The 20,919-nt window shown below is 41.1% G+C and overlaps 1 protein-coding gene across 10 annotated transcripts in view; it reads left to right on the forward strand.

The window, feature by feature from the left end:
* LOC129725280 (mucin-17-like) overlaps positions 1 to 20,919 on the forward strand; it is a 147,156-nt gene that overhangs the window by 1,424 nt on the left and 124,813 nt on the right. Inside the window, exons 1-2 of one of the 10 annotated variants that reach the window (XM_055680886.1) lie at positions 17,429 to 17,649; positions 18,455 to 18,602. The exons of the other annotated variants lie outside the window; for them this stretch is intronic. Of the exons in view, the coding sequence (XP_055536861.1) occupies positions 18,502 to 18,602 (101 nt within the window). The 5' untranslated portion in view covers positions 17,429 to 17,649; positions 18,455 to 18,501. Of the gene's footprint in view, positions 1 to 17,428; positions 17,650 to 18,454; positions 18,603 to 20,919 lie in introns of those variants that run through there. 10 annotated transcript variants of the gene reach the window in all.

Consider the following 20,919-nt stretch of genomic DNA (forward strand, 5'->3'; position numbering starts at 1 on the left):
TTCTTCATTATGCAATAGAGCTTCATTCGATTCACTGATGGTCGAAATTTAACAGGGAATTCGTATTTCTGCATGTCTCTGCATGATGCGATGAGATCTCAGCAAGAAGTTTTAACATTTCGCTAGTGATTTTTTTAATCACAAAACTTCACCTTTTTTAAAGCAAATTCAATCATTTTTAATCGTCTCTCCACGAGAATCATATTAGAGTAAGGTCATGACATGTTTATACTTTCAATGTATCGAAAATCGGAGCCACTCCTTGAAAACTTCAGTAACACCATTGCTGTTTATTAGAATTTCAATGAAGGCAGCCTTCCAAGACTGATCAGAAAACGTAATCAACCTAGTGACTCCAAAAGCTGCCAAATGAGGTGTACTTTTCAGGGAATTTGAACTTATCTTTTTAACTTCTGGGCTGGTCGATTAAGCAAGGTATATAATTCTTGTCTAGAATTAAACATTAATCACATTAATTATAGCGATGCGTTTGCCAAGTTACAGTGTAGTAAAACTGGTGACATGAAACTTTTCAGTTCATCATTTTTTGGAATTAGCAAACTCCTCCCGTTTTCCCTGCATCTGCATGACGGTTTCGTGTTCTATTTGCTGAACATACAGAATTTCGCTTCTTACGGTCATAGCGTGATGTAAACAAATAAACGCATCCTGACAACAAATGTCCACCCTAACTAACACGCAGAGAATCCTGAGGAAGAATTCCCAGGATACCTATAACTCGATGACGTGATCGCGAGAGGAATCGTTTTTGCGATACGAATAAAATCAGTACGAATCGCATATGGAAAACCCTCTGATTGATTCCTCAAGGATCCAAATGAATCGTGAGATGAATCATTTCTACGATATTCTACTAAGACGCTCAAAAAGAAATTTATTCATTTCTACGATACGGAGTATTTTCAGTAGGGGTTTTAACGCGGTGCATTGAATGAACGTGTTTTTTCCGCCGATTTTCGAATCAATCATGTTGCTCACGCAGAATTTTGAAATACCACGGTTTTAACGCGGATCTTCGAATCACGTAGCTTTTTTACGCGAATTTTTTAATTACGGCGTTTGTTACATGCAATTTTGAATAACGACATCTGTCTTGTGGTGCCCCAGTTGCACTGCATAAATATCGCTGTATCGATATTTTATCGATACCTGTGCTTGGTTTTTAAGCGACACGAGCGCCACATAGCGGGAGCATTACCACTTACTGTTAAATGACGGTTGCAATGCAAGTTTTTACACATCTTTTGAAAATAAGATGAACGTCTGTTCTGCGTAAAATAACCTGAAAACAAATTTGAGAACTACGGCGTTTTTTACGCGGAATTTGGAATTGACGAGTTTTTTCATGGAGATTTTTATGAGGAATATTTCCCCCGTGTAAATGAAAACCACTTGCCAACTTAATCCTGTAACTTGTTTATCCTGTTCTGGTATACAAAACCTATCCTGGTAGTAATATTGACCAAACGCTCGTGTAACTGATGGGTAACAAATGAAAAATTTTCACTAAAAAAGTTCTATTTCAGCCAACTAGATTCATCAATAATTTTATTTGGCTTCCTCTGATTTGAATCTGAAATGATATGATCTAGAAAGTCTAAAAATTATGTTTGTTCTTTTATCAACGATATCAGATATCAACGACGTAAACGGAACACTGAGACTGACCATGGACCTCGTGTCCATCAAGCATCAAGCCAAAGTTGCTTTAACTTCTTAGAACGCAAATGGAACTTCTCTGAATATGCGCACAGAATTACAAATTTCAACAACTGACAATAACACGGACAGACTATTCGACCTGACTGACGTCCCGGTTAGAATAAACTCATATATATGTTCGTAACAACGATAGGTTTCGCATAGATTTCTTAGGATTCTTCACATCGGAATCGTGGGCATCTTCATACTACACGATTCTCATTCAAGAACCCTAGTCCTATATACAGAGTATTCTTGAGGATTCTCTTTTTAGGATTCCTTATCGAGGATGCTAATGATTCCAATATGATATATTTTTTTGCCTTTCTCCTAGAAAGGTATAGCAATCACTTGCAAAACCGAAGATATAAAAGTGCTCCAAAGGGCCGAATGGCATATATCACTTGACTCAGCTCGACGAGCTGAGCATTTTCTGTATGTGTGTGTGTGTGTGTGTGTGTGTGTGTGTGTGTGTATGTGCAGATTTTTATCCTCACTCACTTTTCTCAGAGATGGCTGGACCGATTTTCATCAAATTAATTGCAAATGAAAGGTCTTGTTATCCCATAAGACCCTATTAAATTTTATTGTTATCGGATTTTTAGTTTAGAGGTTATGTATCAAAATGTAAAAATCATGAAACATCATTATCTCTAAAACCACACAACCGATTTGAACAAAATTAGTTTCAAATGAACGGGATACCTGAAAAATCCTTAACTTTTGAATTTTATAAAGATTGAACTTGTGGTTCAAAAGTTATGAAAAGAAACGTGTTCTGAAGACAGTTTAATCTCACTCATGTTTCTCAGAGATGGCTGTACCGATTTTCATAAAATCAGTGTCAAATGGAAGGTCTAGTTGCCCCATGAGACTATTGATTTGTTTTGCAATTGGACTATTACTTTGACTGTTATGTTCAAAAATGTGAAAACCAGCTATGAAAAGGAACATATTCCGAAGACTACTTTGACGCACTCACTTTTCTCAGAGATGGATGAACTGATTTCCACAAAATTAGTGTCAAATGAGAGCTGCTGTCTAGCTGCCTCAGAATACCCTGTTGAATTTTGCGGTAATCGGACTGTAACTTCGTCTGTAATGTACCGAAATGTGAAAATCACGAAACCTCATTATCTCAGAAACTACACAACCGAATTGATCAACATTATTCTCAGACGAGCGGACTAGTTAAGCTTTAACTGATGAACTATGATTGAACACGTGGTTTCAAAGTTTGGCTGCCCTATACGTTCCCATTTCATTTGATTATAATCGAACTCAAGTAATCGTTATTAAATTGTTAATAAAACAACGAAAGTCTATTATCTCAAAGATTACATGACTTATTTGAACGCAAATACTCATATTGGGAGGTATTTAGTTATTTTAGTTGTTTGCCAGAAACTAAGAGTGGTCGTCTTTAAATCCAAAATGGTGTCCAGGGTCAATGTTTGGTTTCTATGCATCATCTCGATATCCATGGTCATTTTCGACTGTTTCCTAGAAGCAATTTAAAATGATGCCTGATTGGTTATTTTAGGCTGTTTTTCACAAACCGGAAGTCGCCGTCTTGGATTTCAAAATGGTATTTAGGAACCGGAAGTCGCCAACCTAGAATCCAAAATGGGGTCTGTGGTCGATTCCAGCTGCTGTGTATCATTCTAGTTTCGGAGATACGCATGTTAGGCGGAAATTGGCTATTTTTGGCTGTTTTCCAGAAACCAGAAGTTGCCATCCTACAATTCATAATGGTGTCTGAAGTCAATTTTTAGCTTCTTGCAACATTCTGGCTCCGGAGATACTCATATTGGGTGGTATTTGGTCATTTTCAGCTGTTTTGCAGAAACCGAAAGTCGCCATCTTAGAATTCAAAATGCTATCTGTGGTCGATATGAGCTCCTGTGTAACATTCTAGATGCGGATATTATTATATTGGGTGGAAATCGGCCATTTTTGGCTGTTTTCCAGAAACCGTATGTTGCCATCTTACAATCCAAAATGTTACCTGAGGTCAATTGTGGAACATATTTGTTACCACTGAAAACTTTCAATCACCAAATATGGTTCCATTCAGTTGATTAGTTCGCGAGATGTGCAGAAACATGTGCTTCCAGAAGAGGGAGGGGCGTCGAACCATTATGGACATATCTGTTACCTCTAAAAACATTCTTATACCAAATTTGGGTGAATTTTCTTGATTGGTTCTTGGGCTGTGCGAAAATTGTGTTTCATTTGTATGGAACCTCTCCCTCATAGAAAAGGGAGGGGTGTCAAACCATTATGCACATATTTGTTACCTCTAAAAACATTCACCTGCCAAATTTGGTTCCATTCAGTTGGTTACATATTTGTTACCTCTAAAAACATTCACCTGCCAAATTTGGTTCCATTCAGTTGGTTAGTTCTCAGAATGTGCAGAAATCTGTGTTTCATTTGTATGGCACCCCTCCTTTCCAAAAGAAGGAGGGGTGTCAAAACATTATGAACATATTTTTTACCACTAAAAACATTTACCTGCCAAATTTGGTTCCATTTAGTTGATTAGTTTTCGAGATGGGCAGAAATTTGTGTTTCATTTATATGGGACCCCTCTCTTCCAGAATAAGGAGGGGTCTCAAACTGTCCTAGGAACCTTTATCGGCACCAAAACCCCTACATACAAATTTTCACGTCGATCGGTTCGGTAGTTTTCGAGCCTATATGGATCAGACAGACAGACCGGACTGCATTTTTATATGTATAGATTACAACATCAATTTTTTAGAACCTTAAGAGTGAATATACATTTATTGGATTGAAGCGTTCATGTAAATCTATTTTTACAAATAATAAGTTTGAATGAGAAAGGCTGGGTCTGACCGCTAGGTGGATTAATTTAGGGTTTATTATTATATCAATTTATTATTAATTGCTCTCGCAGTTAAACGAATATAATTTAAGAAAAATTGTAAGCCTACTTGTCAAGCAAAAATGAATTAAAATAAAACTTACACCTAAATTACTGTCTACAATGTGAGATAATCGTTGTAATTAGAGATTGCAACAATTTTTGACGGAAATTATCGATAACTAGCTGACCCGGCAAACTTCGTCCCGCCTATTTTAGTGTTTAATTGATTAATTTCAAACATTTCAAATTCATTGATTTCTTGCGATTCGTTTATATCGTTTGAAATGATTGACAACATCCTCGACTTTTGGTTTTGTACATCACCTCTATTCCGGAAATATATTGGGAGCATTTCAGTTGTTTTCGTTGCATTCCAGAAACTGAAAGTGGTCATCTTCGAATTAAAAATGGTGTCCAGAGTCAATGCTTGGCTTCCTTACATCATTTCGATTACGGACATATTCATGTGTAGTAGTATTCGGTTATTTTCGGCTATTTCCCAGAAGTCATTTTACAATTCAAACTGATGTCTGAGGTCAACTTTTAACTCCTTGCATCATTCTGGATCCGGTGATACTCATATTGGGATGTATTTGGTCACATTTTTCAGAAACCGTAAGTCGCCATCTTGGATTTTAAAATGGCATTTGGAGACAATTTCTGGCCCATGAGCGTTATACTGGTTTAAAAAACATCAGTGGGTGTTATTTGGTCATTTTCGGCTGTTTTTCAGAAACCGGATGTCACCATCTTCGAATTCAAAATGGTGTCTGTGGTCCATTCTAGCTCCTGTGTATCATTCTGGTTCCGAAGATTCTCATATTGTATGGAAATCGGCCATTTTTGGCCGTTTTTTCTAGAAATCAGAAGTTACCATCTTACCATTCATAATGGTGCCTGAGGTCAATTTTTGGCTCCTTGCATCATTCTGGTTCCAGACACACTCATATTGGGTGATATTTGGTCACTTTAGGCTGTTTTCCGGACACCGGAAGTCGCCATCTTACAATTCAAAATGTTGTCTGAGGTCGATTTGTGGCTACAGTGCATCATAACAATCCCGGAAATACCCATGTTGAAGGGTGTTGGAACATAACGGACATGTTTGTTTCACCTAAAACATTCCCTTGCCAAATTTGGTTATATTTGCTTGTTTGGTTCTCGAGCTGTGCGAAATTTGAGTTTTATTTGTATGCGACCCCTCCCTAGTAGAAGAGGGAGGGGTGTCGAACCATCATGGATATATTTGTTACCTCTAAAAACATTCACCTGCCAAATTTGGCTCCATTTAGTTGGTTATTTCTCGAGATAAGCAGAAATTTGTGTTTCATTTGTTTGGAACCCCTCCCTTACAGAAGAGGGAGGGGAGTCAAACCATTATGGATATATTTTTTACCTCTAAAAACATTCACAAACCAAATTTGGTTGTATTTGGTTGATTGGTTCTCGGGCTGGGCGAAATTCGTGTTTCATTTGTACGGAACCCCTCCCTTGTAGAAGAGGGAGGGGTGTCAAACTATTATGGATATATTTGTTACCCCTAAAAACATCCACATACCAAATTTGGTTCTATTTACTTGGTTAGTTCTCGAGATGTACAGAAATTTGTGTTTTATTTGTATGGAACCCCTCCCTTCCAGAAAAGGGAAGGGTATCAAACCATTATGGATATTTTTGTTACCCCTGAAAACATCCACCTGCCAAATTTGGTTCCATTTGCTTGGTTAGTTTTCGAGATGTGCATGAATTTGTGTTTCATTTGTATGGGACCCCTCCCTTCTAGAATAAGGATGAGTGTCGAACTGCCACGGACATAATGCTACCCCTAAAAATACCCACATGCCAAATTTGGTTTGATTTGCTTGATTATGTCTTAAGTTGGACAGAAATTTGTGTTTCATTTGTATGGGACCCCTCCCTTATAGAAGAGGGAGGGGTTTCAAACCAGTATGGACATACTTGTTATCTCCAGAAACATCCACATACCAAATTTGGTTATGTTTATTTGGTTAGTTTTGGAGATGTGCAGGAATTCGTGTTTCATTTGTATGGGACCCCTCCTTTCCAGAAGAAGAAGGTATCTCGAACTATCTTAGTCACCTTTCTCGGCTCCTAAAACCCCTATATACAAAATTTCACGCCGATCGGTTCAGTAGTTTCCAAGCCTATATGGAACAGACAGACAGACAGACAGAGCTGCATTTTTATATGTATAGATTTGGTTTGACATATTTTCTAAAATTTCACTTTAGTACGCTTGTGTATTGGCTTTCTGAGACGTGTGACACGTGTGTTCCGATGACACGTGTGAACCGATGCCTTGCTCAGTGGAAACTAACCAAAGTTGTACCGGCTTTTAAACCTGGCAAGGACCCAACCTGTTGCAGTAGCTGATTAGCTTGCTGTCAGCACTTAGCGAAATCTTTGAGAGGTTCATCTACTCTCGAATCCTAGCTCACACCGAAGTGAACAATATTCTACCAGAACAGTTTGGTTTTTGAAGAGGCCACTCGACTGTACCATCAACTACATCGAGTATCCATCATAATCCTGAGGAACAGGCAAGTGTCAAAATCTACAGTAATGGCGTGCTTAGATATCGAAAAAAACCTCCGATAACGTTTGGCATAACGGCTTGATACACAAACTAGTACAGTTTCATATTCCAACCTATCTAGTCAAGATAATTGAAAGTTACCTCAAAGATCGAAAATCCAAAGAGTGTATAGCAGGACATTTTCGAAAAATTACAAAGTAATTGCAGGTGTGCCTCAGGGCAGCATTTTAGGACCCATCCTTTACAGTCTGTTCACTCCAGACATTCCTACACTACCTGGTGGTGGGGTATTGTCATTGTTTGCTGACGACACTGCAATTCTATACAACGGAAGAATAATTAGCGCTACGATTAAGAAGCACTAAGCATGACTAAAAGTGTTTGCCGAATATCTGAAAAGGTGGGTGGCGTGGACATTGAATGGTACCAAAAAGTGTGCTATCTTTGTCTGATCTACGACAAGAAACTGCTTTATCGCTCGTAAACAGACAGTAAAGTACACAAAAGCTTCCCTCTACTAAAAAAAATATATCCACTAATTAACCGACGATGGAAGTTATCACTAATAAACTGGCGCGTTATAAATTGGTTGTTCAATCAATGGTATTTTATGCTTCACCCATTGGGAAAAACTGTGCAAAAATTGACCTCCTGAATCTGCAAAAGTACAAAACCATTTCATGCGGATGATCCTGAAACTCTCATTTCGAACAACAATAGCAGACATCCATCAACAAGCTAACGTCAATCCAAGAGAGACCTTTGTAAATTCGTGGATGGAAAATTTAAAAAAAAAATCATCAAATTCTAATGGCAGACTCATCCGAGAGCTCTACAATTGATAGGATAGTTCAGTTACTTACCACACCAATCAGACGAAGGTCTGTGTGGTCTTTGCTGCATCTAAGAGCCGACTACTTCCACTTCTTCTACTTGGTCGATCCACTGTGCACGTTGCGCGTCGCGACGCCGCATTCCTATTCGGTCGTTATCCAGAACCATTTTGACTAGGCTTTCGTTCGACATCCTTATGGCATGTCCAGCCCACCATAGCCTTCCGATTGCAGCCGTATGGACTATAGTGTGTTTCACCAGCAACTGATGCAATTCGTGGTTCATTCGTCGTCTCCATAACGCATCTTTCATCTGCACCTCATCGTAGATCGTACGCAGCACTTTCCGTTCGAAAACCTCAAGGGCCAAGAAGATGGGACACACGATTCCGTCCATCCATTCCTCCGGTAACGTCTCATCCTCCCAGATCATGACAATCACCCAGTGCAGAGCTCTAGCCAGGGCTTCACCACCGTGTTTTAGAAGCTCGCTTGGTCACTGCCAGCGGCTTTGCTGCTTCTGTAACCTGCCGACTTCCTCCTCAATATCCTGGAGGATAGGGCCGGAAACCTGTCTTCTGTTGGTTAGTTAGGTAAGATATAATCAATAAATAACCGACGTTTCGGTCCTTCTATGGGACCATCATCAGGACTTACAATATATTCAACATTTTACGTACAATTTGACTTACATTAGGACAACATTACACTATACGACATTGAAAAACTACTGAAACGGTAATCATCAAGTTAAATTTTAGCAAACTTAAAAACAGTCTGGTCGTGAAGGGTTCATTCTTGGGTTTTGCACTGGTTGTATTTTGGTGAAAAACCTATCAAGCGATACATCACACAAGATATTCCTACTCGAAAAGCCGGACTTTAGTTATTTTAATCAACAGTCTCGTCCGATAGACCTTCAAAAGTAGCATTAAACGGTTTCTCGTTTCGGACATCATAGGGATTGTACATTTGTTCAGTCAAATACTGTAATAGATGTTAATTGCCTTCAAAAGATTCGACCAAAATACAAATTTCGCCTCGACAGTCAATTAGAAAATTAACTTTCACATCAGGAAGAAATGTTGAAAGTTCTTAATGAGAAACTTTAACATTTGAAACTACTTCCACCATAGGTTGAACTTTTGCTTTCTCCATACCGGCATTTTGCTCAGAATGAGAAGCTTCAAATTCTTGATCACCTACGGAAGAAAGAATATCATGCCTATTACTGGAGATTTCAGAATCACTTGGAGGAGAAGCCTCACATGTTCTTTTAGCCGCATCAATGCGTACTTTTTTGGTTCGTCCTGGCTTACTTATTTACTTTGATTTGAAGCGAACACCAATTTTGCAGGGTAGCTATCCGGCATTCTAGCTACATGCCCTGCCCAGCGTATCCTTCCAGCTTTAGCCACTTTCTGAATACTGGGTTCACCGTAGAGGCGCGCAAGCTCGTGGTTCATCCTACGCCTCCACACTCCGTTCTCCTGCACACCGCCAAAGATGGTTCTTAGCCACCGACGTTCAAAAACTCCGAGTGCTCGTAAGTCCTCCTCGAGCATTATCCACGTCTCATGCCCGTAGAGAACGACCGGTCTTATTAGCGTTTTGTACAGGATACACTTGGTGCGAAGACTCAGATTTTGCGACCGTAGTTTTCTATGGAGCCCAGAGTAGGCACGACTTCCACTGATAATACGTCTCCTTATCTCTCGGCTGGTATCGTTGTTCTCAGTTACCAGAGAGCCGAGGTACACAAACTCGTCGACCACCTCGAACTCATCCCCGTCGATTGTTACCGTATTGCCTAGGCGTGCCCTGTCGTGCTCGGACCCACCTGCAAGCATATACTTAGTTTTTGACGTATTAATCTTCAGTCCGATCCTATCTGGTTCACGTTTCAGTCGGGTATACTGGTCTGCCACCGTCTCAAATTTTCTGCCGACAATATCCACGTCATCCGCAAAGCAAATAAATTGACTTGATCTGTTGAAAATCGTGCCCCGCATGTCAAACCCCGCTCGTCTCATAACACCCTCTAGCGCGACGTTGAACAATAAGCAGGAGAGACCATCACCTTGTCGGAGCCCCCCGTAAGACTCGAATGGGTCCGACGTTCCACCCGAAATTCTCACACAACACTTCACATCCTCCATCGTAGCCCTAATCAGTCTTGTCAGCTTCCCCGGGAAGCCGTTCTCGTCGAGAATTTTCCATAGCTCTTGTCGGTTTATTGTATCGTATGCGGCATTAAAATCGACAAAAAGATGGTGTGTAGGGACTCTAAACTCACGGCACTTTTGGAGGATCTGCCGCAGTGTAAAGATTTGGTCAGTCGTAGACCGTCCTTCCATTGAGCCGGCCTGGTAGCTTCCTACAAACCTGCTGGCTAATGGTGACAGGCGTTGGAAGATGACCTGGAATAACACTTTGTAGGCGGCGTTCAGGACTGTGATCGCTCGATAGTTCTCGCAGTCTAATTTGTCACCCTTTTTGTATATGGGGCAGATAACCCCTGCTTTCCACTCCTCCGGTAGCTGTTCTGTTTCCCAGATCTCGACGATCAGCCGGTGCAGCGAGCTAGTTTGCAGTTTGTCGGGGCCCAACTTAATAAGCTCAGCTCCGATGCCGTCTTTTCCGGCCGCTTTGTTGTTCTTGAGCTGCCGGATCGCATCCTTAACTTCGCTTATTGTTGGGGGTGGCACATCTTCGTCGTTCGTTGCACCGACCACGTCTTCTCCGCTCCTGTTGTGGTATCCTGCTTGCACGACATTCAGGTGTTCATCGTAGTGCTGCTTCCTTTCCTTTCGATCACCTCACGATCATCCGTCAAAATACCTCCATTCTTATCCCTACACATTTCGGCTCGTGGGACAAAGCCTCTGCGGGATGCGTTGAGTTTTTGGTAGAACTTTCGTGTTTCGTGTGTGCGGTGCAGCTGCTCGAGTTCTTCACATTCCTCCTCTTCTTGGCGACGCTTTTGACGTTGACTAACGTCTATATCGAAGTTAGGCCCCTGAATTTGAAAATCTAGTATTTCAACCAGGGAAAACCAGAGAAAAGTGGTCAGGTTTTGAGCGCTTATTTTGCAGTCATCTATAATAGGGTTTTCGAGGTTTTGGCATCAATCGATCAGAAATTCTTTTACGGTTAAATTTATGTAACAAAAACAAACTATTGTTTGAGATACACTATTGAAAAATTGGTAATTAATATCGATTGTCTAAATCATACCGCGCAGCCAATCACTACCTCTCTTCCCAAGCACAGTCGACACTTACGGATACAATCGTTCTGACTTTGTTGTTATTGTTGTTGTCACTTTCTGTTTCCGATGTTTATGCTGCTGCTAGCGGAAAATACCGCACCAGTGACATACGGACGCTCGGTGTTAGCAGCTAAAAGGAGGAAAAACAAAATAGTACCGGTCATCTCGTGCCGGTTTCACCTGTTATGCTGGTGGCTTTAGTAGTAAATGGCTACTGCAAAACACTTAAATGGCTGGAATTCTGGACGGACTAACTAGGAAACTATAATCGGCAACTGGCACCTTTTGGTGCCTCGAAATTTTGGTACAGAAGCGGCTAATTGAATTTTCTGTTTAACCAAATGCTGCTGCTAGCGGAAAAAACCTTGCAAAAATGCATGTTTGTGTTGGTGTTAATATTACGACAGCGGCCGGCGCAGCTTTCAAGAAACATTTGTCTCTCCCATTCCATCATCTATGTAGCCCCTCCTTCTTTCTAATTATCTAACGAAGCCTTGGTATAAAACGTATCGTTCGAACATTTCACCCCATCAGTTTCATTATTAAACCGTACCGGATACATACGGACGCTCGGTGTTAGCAGCTAAAAGGAGGAAAAACAAAATAGTACCGGTCATCTCGTGCCGGTTTGACCCGTAATGCTGGTGGCTACTGCAAAATACTAAAATGGCTGGAATCCTGGACGGACTAACCAGTAAACGAGAATAATCGGCAACTGGTACCTTTTGGTGCCTCGAAATTTTGTTACAGAAGTTTTGTAGAAGAAGCGTTGCAATTCCCTCTACTATTTGCTTCAATGGAATATATATATATTTTTTTTTTATAAGAATACGGTAGTCAACGTCATGCGGTCGTGTCTTGAATACCACCCCCCTACTTTTTTCCTTGCAGAGGTGTATTTGCTGCCTCCGTTTCAGTCTATATCGCTCCACATTCTGACGGGTGGCTCTACGCAGCATTGTTGCCCACGCTGCGTTCGTCTCGTCCAAAATCTGCCGACATTCTTCGTCAAACCACTCGTTACGTCGATTCGGTTGCACGTGTCCCAGGACTTCCTCCGCAGCACTGCTGATAGCTGTTTTCACGGCATTCCAGCGATCCCCTAGAGGGGTTTCTTCAAACTCTCCCTCTTCTGGCAGTGCAGCTTCGAGCGATGACGCGTACTGTGTTGCGATGTCGTGTTGCTTCAGTCTCGCGATATTATATCGTGGCGGGCGACGGTACCGTATGTTATTTACAACGGATAGTTTTTGGCGTATCTTAACCATCACTAGGTGGTGGTCCGAATCAATGTTAGCGCCTCGATGTGATCTGACATCGATAATGTCCGAGAAGTGCCGACCATCTATCAAAACGTGGTCGATTTGTGTTTCTGTTCTATTCGGTGATCTTCAGGTGAGTCTATGGTGGAGGCTATGCTGGAAGAAGGTGCTACGTATGGCCATGTTCTTGGAGGTGGAAAAGTCGATTAGTCTGAGGCCATTTTCATTCGTCAGCTGGTGTGCACTGTATCGTCCAATCACCGGTCTGTACTCCTCCTCCTCCGTCCTTGTCGTCATCGGTACTTCCGAGGTGTGGGCTATGCACGTTGATAATACTAATGTTGAAGAAACGACCTTTGATCCTCAACCTGCACATTCTAGGGCTGATTGGCCACCACCCGGTCACCCGCTTCTGCATCTCTCCCATCACTATAAAAGCTGTTCCCAGCTCATGTGTGCTTCCACAACTCTGGTAGATGGTGTGACCATCCCTCCACGTACGCACCATCGTCCTCTTCCAGCATACCTCCTGCAGCGCTACGATGTTGAACTTGCGGGTCTTCAATTCCTCGGAAAGCACGCGGGTACTTCCTGGGAAGTTGAGAGATCGGCAGTTCCATGTTCCGAGAATCCAATCGTTAATCTGTTTTCGTTGCCTAGGTCCTAGCCGATTGTTCCGGTCCGTACTTAACGTTATTGTTACTGTTGTTTTTTAATGGTGCGGGCTTGCAAGGCCAGCGACCAACCCCACTATGTCGCAGGAGGGCCATCGTAGTGCCATTGTTTAGAGTCCCGGGCACTACCAGGATTTGAGAAGGACACTGCGTTACTTAGAACGCTTCTGTTGGTGTCGATTCCAGGAAACTCCCTTCCGAGGAAGGAAGCCCCGCCCCCTGTCAGCATGCGACCAGCAGTCGCACCAGGGTTGGCTACCCGATCTTTCCACTGGTTACTCGCACATTAGTTGGTACCACGAGAAGGTAGCTGGAAGGCTGAGGTTCACTAGTGGGAACTGTTATGCGCCTTTGGTCCAGTCATTAACCAACCGTTCTGGCATTTCATTTCACTTTCACTCCACTCTAGATGTCACACAAATTGGAACAGCAATATGTTAAAACAAAAAATAAATAAATTGACAATTAATATATCTACAGGGTATCACCGTGAAAGTGATACACACGTTTGAGTGTTTCTTTTCGCATCGGGAGGCTGTGTATGTTTTGATTGCGATACATGATTATAGTTCACTTGTAAAAGATAAGGACAGTGTTTCCCTTTTTTCAGAAAAAATGCAATGGATTCAAGTAGAGAACAAATCAAGATTTTGTATTTTGCTGAAAAGAGTAACATACAGATGAAAAGAAAGCTGGCACATCTGAATTTGGGCTGGTTATTCGTATACAAAACCATGAAACGATTCGAGAAAACTGGCACTGTTGTCCCCAAGCAGAAACCGGGTGGCCAAAGCGGTTGAATAACGTATCCGGTGAAATCCAGCCCTGCCGGCAAGAAAAATGGCTCGTGAAATGAACATGAGTCGTAACACTATGCATAAAAAGTTCAAAAAGTACCTTGGATACAGAGCTTTCAAGAGTTAAATTCAGCAGCCTATACCGTAGAGGCTCGTTCCGTATCAATAATTCTCCTCCATTCTACTCGGTCCTGGACTACTCGTCGCCAATTTCCTAGACGTCTCGATACTTGCAGATATGCTTCAACCTGGTCAAGCCATTTAGCACCTTGGGGCCCTCTATTCCTGGTGCCGGTGGGGTCCTTAAAGAACCGCACTGTCGTCCGGCATTCTCGCGACATGCCCGGCCCATCGTAGCCTCCCTACCTTCGTTAGATGCACAATGGGAATCTCCAAGTAGTGCCTACAGCTCCTAGTTCATACGCCACTCTCCGCTTTCGGTTTGTACTCCACCAAATATTGTCCGCAACACTTTCCGTTTAAATACGGCCAGTGCGCGTATGTCCTCCGTGAGAAGGATCACGGTTTCGAGTCCATAGAAAACTACGGGTCTAATTAAAGTTTTGTACATTGTCGATTTCGTGCGGCGGCGTATGCCCCTGGATTGAAGCGTCCTACGAAGGGCAAAGTAGGCTCGATTTCCAGCTTGAATACGTCGTTGGACCTCCTTACTTGTGTTATTGTCGGCGGTTACCAGAGATCCCAAGTATACAAACTCCTCTTCCACTTCGAGTTCGTCGCCGTCCATGATCGCCGTCCGTGGGAGGCGAATGTTGGTTTGTTTCGAGCCTCTTCCTTCCACTTTTAGTCTAGCGTAGATTGCCTCCGCCGTCGGATTACACCCTCAAGGGCAATGTTGAACAACGTGCAGGCTAATCCATCTCCTTGTCTCAACCATTAAGAAACAGAACGGTTTTTTCGCAGAAATATTGCCGACAGGGCTGCCGAACCTTGCTCACAGCATAATTTTTTCAGATGAAAAGTTGGATGCCGTTTTGAACAAGCAGAATGATTAAAGAGGAGTGGAACGATTCCAGAATGCTTCAGCTGTGAGGGTTTGGGGAGCAATATCCAACAGAGGAGAGTTACCATTGCTATTAATCGACATGAGTGCGAAATACTATAACACGAGACCATTCGCTCCCTTGTGCCTTGGAATTATTTGGAGAAGAAATTTTCTGCTTTCAACAGGATTCTGCGTCTGCTCATAAGGCATTGGTTGTTCAGAAGTGGTGAAACGAAAATTTAACGTATTTTAGTAGGGCCTCTCGCGATTTAAAACCAGTGAACTCCAGCATCCGGGGGTACATGCTAGGAAAGCTGGGTGAAAGAAAATCCTTGACTTTGGACACTTTTGGGAACCGCTTGATAAAAATCTGGGATGATTTGCCGATCAGTTTGTGATAATTTTGCGAAGCGTTTGCGGGCCATAATAAAATGCCAAGGCGAAACATTTGAATTGAACTGATTCAACGGTAACTTTACTACTCTACCGTGATCATAAAACAAAACCGGAGATGAAATATTCATCTGGTTTTATTTCATGGTATAAATAAAGTGTATCGCTTTCACGGTGTCACGCTGTATATTGGTTGCATTCGTAATTAAGTGAATGTAATTCGGAGTTTCTTTTTTTCTGCTCGGTGTTATTTTGCTTTTTATCATACTTTAGAAACCTTCGGTTCTTCTATATTACACAGTTTTTTCTCTATACATACTTAATTTATCTCGGCAAACTTCTCAACAGTTGATCGAGCTCGACGAAGTTTTTCGACGAATATTAAGCAAATGTATCGATATACCGTTTTGTTTGCCGACGTTCTTGAAAATTCTACTGAAAGCTTATAGAATATTTCGCTGAATTTATCAGCTGTTGAAATCCATCGGAATCGGAGACAAGAACATTCTAATTAAAAAGACAAAATATCATGCATCAGTAGATATAAATTAAAAAAAAGGTATTTAATGGTTATGTTTGAGTTGAAAATTTAGACAAACTTAAGAACTAATAAATCTTTCCGTTCATGTTTTTAAATTGTCGCAATTTAATAGCATGAATGTTCACTCGCAGAAAAGTTTATTTCAAAATTTAACATCACAAATAACAAGCTTAAACCTCACACTCACTGGCGAGCAAAATTATCTAAGCCGATCGACAAACAGTTCGAATTATAGACAATTTAAGCACACAATACATAACATTGAAAAATTGCATACGATTCCCATGGCCTTCTACGACCCGTATTGTGTGGACAAATTAGCGGTTGCATCAATCTGAAATCATCCTCATGGAGCAATAGCATCGATTAGATAACAATACCAGTTTCGTCGGATCAGCGAAACCAGATGAAAACATAATTAGTAACTAAAATGTGAATAATCACACACTTTTAGGTTAAGCAATAACAGACGAGTTGTAAACGCCTCTATGTAGGCATCATGATAACATAACGAACGTCTCGAAAGTGAAACGGCGCGCTACCTGTATTTTAAAGCGGATGGGTGTTTTTTGAATTAAAATTTATGTTTGTTCAGTTCCAATTCAATTTCAAAATGCTATCACTATCGACATTGTACCCTCGATCTCGATAAAAATTCCAATTGTCTTTCCATCAAAACGATTTAAAGTAGCACGAAAGACTCCGCCAAGCTTTGTCTTTACACGGATTAATGGTGACCATTACTGCTCTGTTTTTTTAAGCACGCCTGTTCAATGGTGGCTCATTTCAAAATTATGGTTTCATGAGCTGTGAGAATACATTAGTGGATGCGAAATTTGACGAGACCGTAGTCATGCCGATTGTCTGACTGTTTTAGTCAGTCGATTTAAAATAAATTGCGCTTCGTTATTTGTCACAACCCGGGCTGGACACACCATCATCACGAAGCTGTGGTTTGAGGAAATATTTTATAATAAAAATAAAATATGTATATATATACCTATATTTGGTTTAAAGAAATGTTTCAATACACTGAATCACACCTCACCAGCAAACGATAATTACTTTGCTAACCTACAGGAAACGACGTTCATCATATCTTACGTCTCGCGGTCAAGTTTTTGATTGTTTATCAATAGGCGTGTGCAAGCCTCGGTAAACATTTGTTTGTTATTATTCTATTCTTCCTCTCTACCGAAAAAGTTAGAATTTGAGAGAGTTTCTACCTAGCAGGTTAATTCGTTTTTTTTTTGTGCAGATTTTCATTCGAGCAAACCATGTTCTCCTCTAAGCTCTAAGCAAGAGGGAAAGATGTCAAGCCGAGCTGCTATTTATTTTATAAATTTATAACTAAGGTGTACCGATAGCAGGTACCCGCGCGGCACGGAGCGAGAATTCCGGCAAGATAACACAACAAGCCGCACCAATTGTGTGGGTACTCGGCACTTAGGACGCAACGTTTTTGCTCTCCTCAACAATAGCTTTACTGCAATTTTTTTTTCGTTGCTGCTTATCAGGTCGATCAAGTGTCTCCGTTTGGGGGTTGGCTTTCGGCGTGGAATCATTTTATTAAGCGTAGATGAGCTTCGTGCGGAGTCGTGGAATGCAGTGCCAATTAGTGTCTCACCAAACGTCGCATTTGATTGAAGAAATGGGCTCTAGTGTTGTAATTACATAAGTGAAACCACGGCTAAAGATAGGTAGTGTTTTCATGTGATAATTAAAATAAAATGATTGAAGAATTAGAGTGTTCAACAGTTACAATTTAAAAACGAACAATTTTAAATGGTGAATGAATCGTTTCTTAAGATAGTTCAACTGAATGATGCCCACATGACAAGAGTGTTGAAAAGTAAACAATAAATATTTCACACGCCGTGTGATTGTAGTCACGTGAATTTGATTCTGCTGAAAAATGTTCTCATCGAATTTTCTAAAGTTGTAGTTTAACAATACGCTGTAAATAATAAAACCATGATGAGCAGTAATAAAACAGAAAATAATAGAGTCCGGTTCGGTACATAATTAATCATTAGGATTATTTTCAAAACGGGACTTAATCCAGTAAATCCCGTGCGTTCTTTTTCAACCGGTTCCTTAATTTGATAACAAATGAAAAACTGCGTTACTGACGAATTGCATACATTTCTTCCGTCACAACAATGAAATTAAAATTAGATAAGATAAGTTCGACCGAATTTCTTGGAGTGAAAAAACGCATTCATATTTTCACCAGAACTTGATATCACTATTTTGACTAAAGTTTAACTCACTTATTCAAAACATTGCTTATCGGTAGTATTAAAACACCATCCTCCGATTCCATCGATATTTTTTAAAGTATTTAATATACTTACCATATCTCTTGATTCTGTTGATTGACTATTTCTAAAAACAATTTATCGCCGTTTATAACATCCGTAAATCAGTTTTAGTGAAAGCCAAGAATTTGTTAAATATCAAATTGACCTGCCTTAACTAAGCTCCACTTCCCTTGAACAATAGTTTTCCCATGAAATCGTGACCATTAAAGAAGACCTTCGATCGACAAAATGCTCACCGATATCAAATTTACGCCAGGAGTTGGCTTATCGCTGCTCATAGGTGCAGCTGGCAGCATCTATTTGATCGTTCAAACTCATCGATTTATTAGGTAAATATTATTTGTTTACTAGTAGTGGATTGTGTTCATAAGGTTTTTTTTTTTTTTCTTCACATAACATTTATTTGACACGGCACAAATACAATTTAATGTTTAACGGCGCCAATTATATCTGATGACTTAAAAACTAAAGCAAATTTTTTATCCTCGCAGCCGACTACGAGCTGAAATTAAGTCTAACTTAAAACTAGCATGGGATTTCCAATCAGTGTTTTGTTGTTCAATGGTCGTCTGATAATCGTCGAATGGCATGTATGGATTCGTTCTGCTGAGCCACGATGTCGTGAGTTGGGACAGAGGCTCGTAGTCCTTGGGTCCTGGTTCTATTGTGCGGGGTCTGGTTGCTGGTTTTGTGCTTAAGGTTCAAACGTGTTCTTGTCGTTTTGTTGGGTGTAGACGGAGGGGAACGGGACTAGACTGGGGCATGGATGGATTTCAGGAAAACGTATATAAGGGACATGTAGGATAGGTCACGGCTCGCCAAGACATCACGAACAGGAACAGCCGGCTGTCTACCCTCGGCCTGCAGGGAAGCTATCAATTTAGACCTGGCGTCACGGTGTACAGGGCATGACCAAACCACATGCTCTATGTCGTGATAACCTTCACCACAGGCACAGATACCACTTTCCCCGAGCCCAACACGACGGAGGAGCGCGTCAAATCTATAGTGATTGGACATAAGCCGGGACATCACGCAAATGAAATCCCGACCTACATCCAACCCCTTGAACCACGGGTTCGTCGATACTTTGGGGATTATGGAATGTAACCACCTTCCCAATTCCCCTCTGGTCCAAGCATTTTGCCAACTGATGATCGTATTCTGACGTACAAGTGCGAAAAATTCATTAAAGGCAATTGGTCTTTCATAAATATCACCGTTTGTTGCGCCCACCTTAGCCAAAGAGTCCGCTTTCTCATTACCCGGTATCGAGCAGTGAGAAGGGACCCACGCTAAGGTAATCTGAGTAGATTTTTCGGATAAAGCACTCAGATGTTCCCGTATTTTCCCCAGGAAATACGGAGAGTGCTTAACATCTTTCATCGATCGGAGAGCCTCAATGGAACTGAGACTGTCCGTAAAGATGAAATAATGGTCCGTGGGCATTTTTTCGATAATCCCTAGGGTGTACTGAATTGCAGCTAATTCTGCGACGTAAACAGAAGCAGGATTATCGAGCTTATGGGAGACGGTTAAATTGTTATTGAAGATACCGAAGCCAGTGGACCCATCAAGAAGTGATCCGTCAGTGTAGTACATATTGTCGCAGTTGATGTTTCGATATTTATTGGAAAAAATTTTAGGGATCTGCTGCACGCGTAAATGATCCGGGATTCCACGAGTTTCTTCTATCATGGATGTATCGAAAAACACAGTAGAATCAGAAGTATTTGATAAGTCGACACGATTTGGAATATTCGAAGAAGGGTTAATATTTTGGGACATGTGATTGAAATACAATGTCATAAAACGGGTTTGAGAATTAAGTTCGATTAACCTTTCAAAATTTTCAATCACGGGACGGTTCAAGACCTCACATTTGATTAGAATACGAGAAGACAGGCTCCAGAAGCGGTTTTTCAATGGTAGTACTCCAGCTAAAACCTCCAAACTCATCGTATGGGTCGACTGCATGCAACCTAAGGCGATACGCAAACAACGATATTGTATTCGCTCCAGTTTGATCAAATGTGTGTTTGCTGCGGAGCGGAAGCAGAAACACCCGTATTCAATAACAGACAATATCGTTGTTTGGTAAAGCCTTATAAGGTCTCCTGGATGGGCTCCCCACCATTGTCCGGTTATTGTACGAAGAAAATTCACTCTTTGTTGACATTTTTTCATCAGATACCTCACGTGACAACCCCAGGTGCCTTTAGAGTCGAACCAGACACCAAGATATTTGTGTACCAAAACCTGAGAAATCGTTTTACCCATTAATTGTGTTTGAAGCTGAGCAGGTTCATGCTTCCTAGAAAAAACTACTATCTCAGTCTTCTCCGGAGAGAATTCGATACCTAGCTGTAAAGCCCAAGCAGACAAATTGTCCAAGGTATCTTGCAATGGTCCTTGCAAATCGGCAGCTTTGGCTCCTGTAACAGAGATTACACTGTCGTCTGCAAGTTGTCTTATCGTGCATGAATTTGCCAGACATTCGTCGATGTCATTTACATAAAAGTTGTAAAGAAGGGGGCTTAAACATGAGCCCTGGGGAAGACCCATGTAGCTAATGCGAAAAGTTGCCAAATCGCCATGCGTAAAATGCATGTGCTTTTCGGACAACAAATTGTGCAAAAAATTGTT

This window comes from Wyeomyia smithii, chromosome 2 (assembly GCF_029784165.1).
Source record: "Wyeomyia smithii strain HCP4-BCI-WySm-NY-G18 chromosome 2, ASM2978416v1, whole genome shotgun sequence".
Classification (NCBI taxonomy): Eukaryota; Metazoa; Arthropoda; class Insecta; order Diptera; family Culicidae; genus Wyeomyia; species Wyeomyia smithii.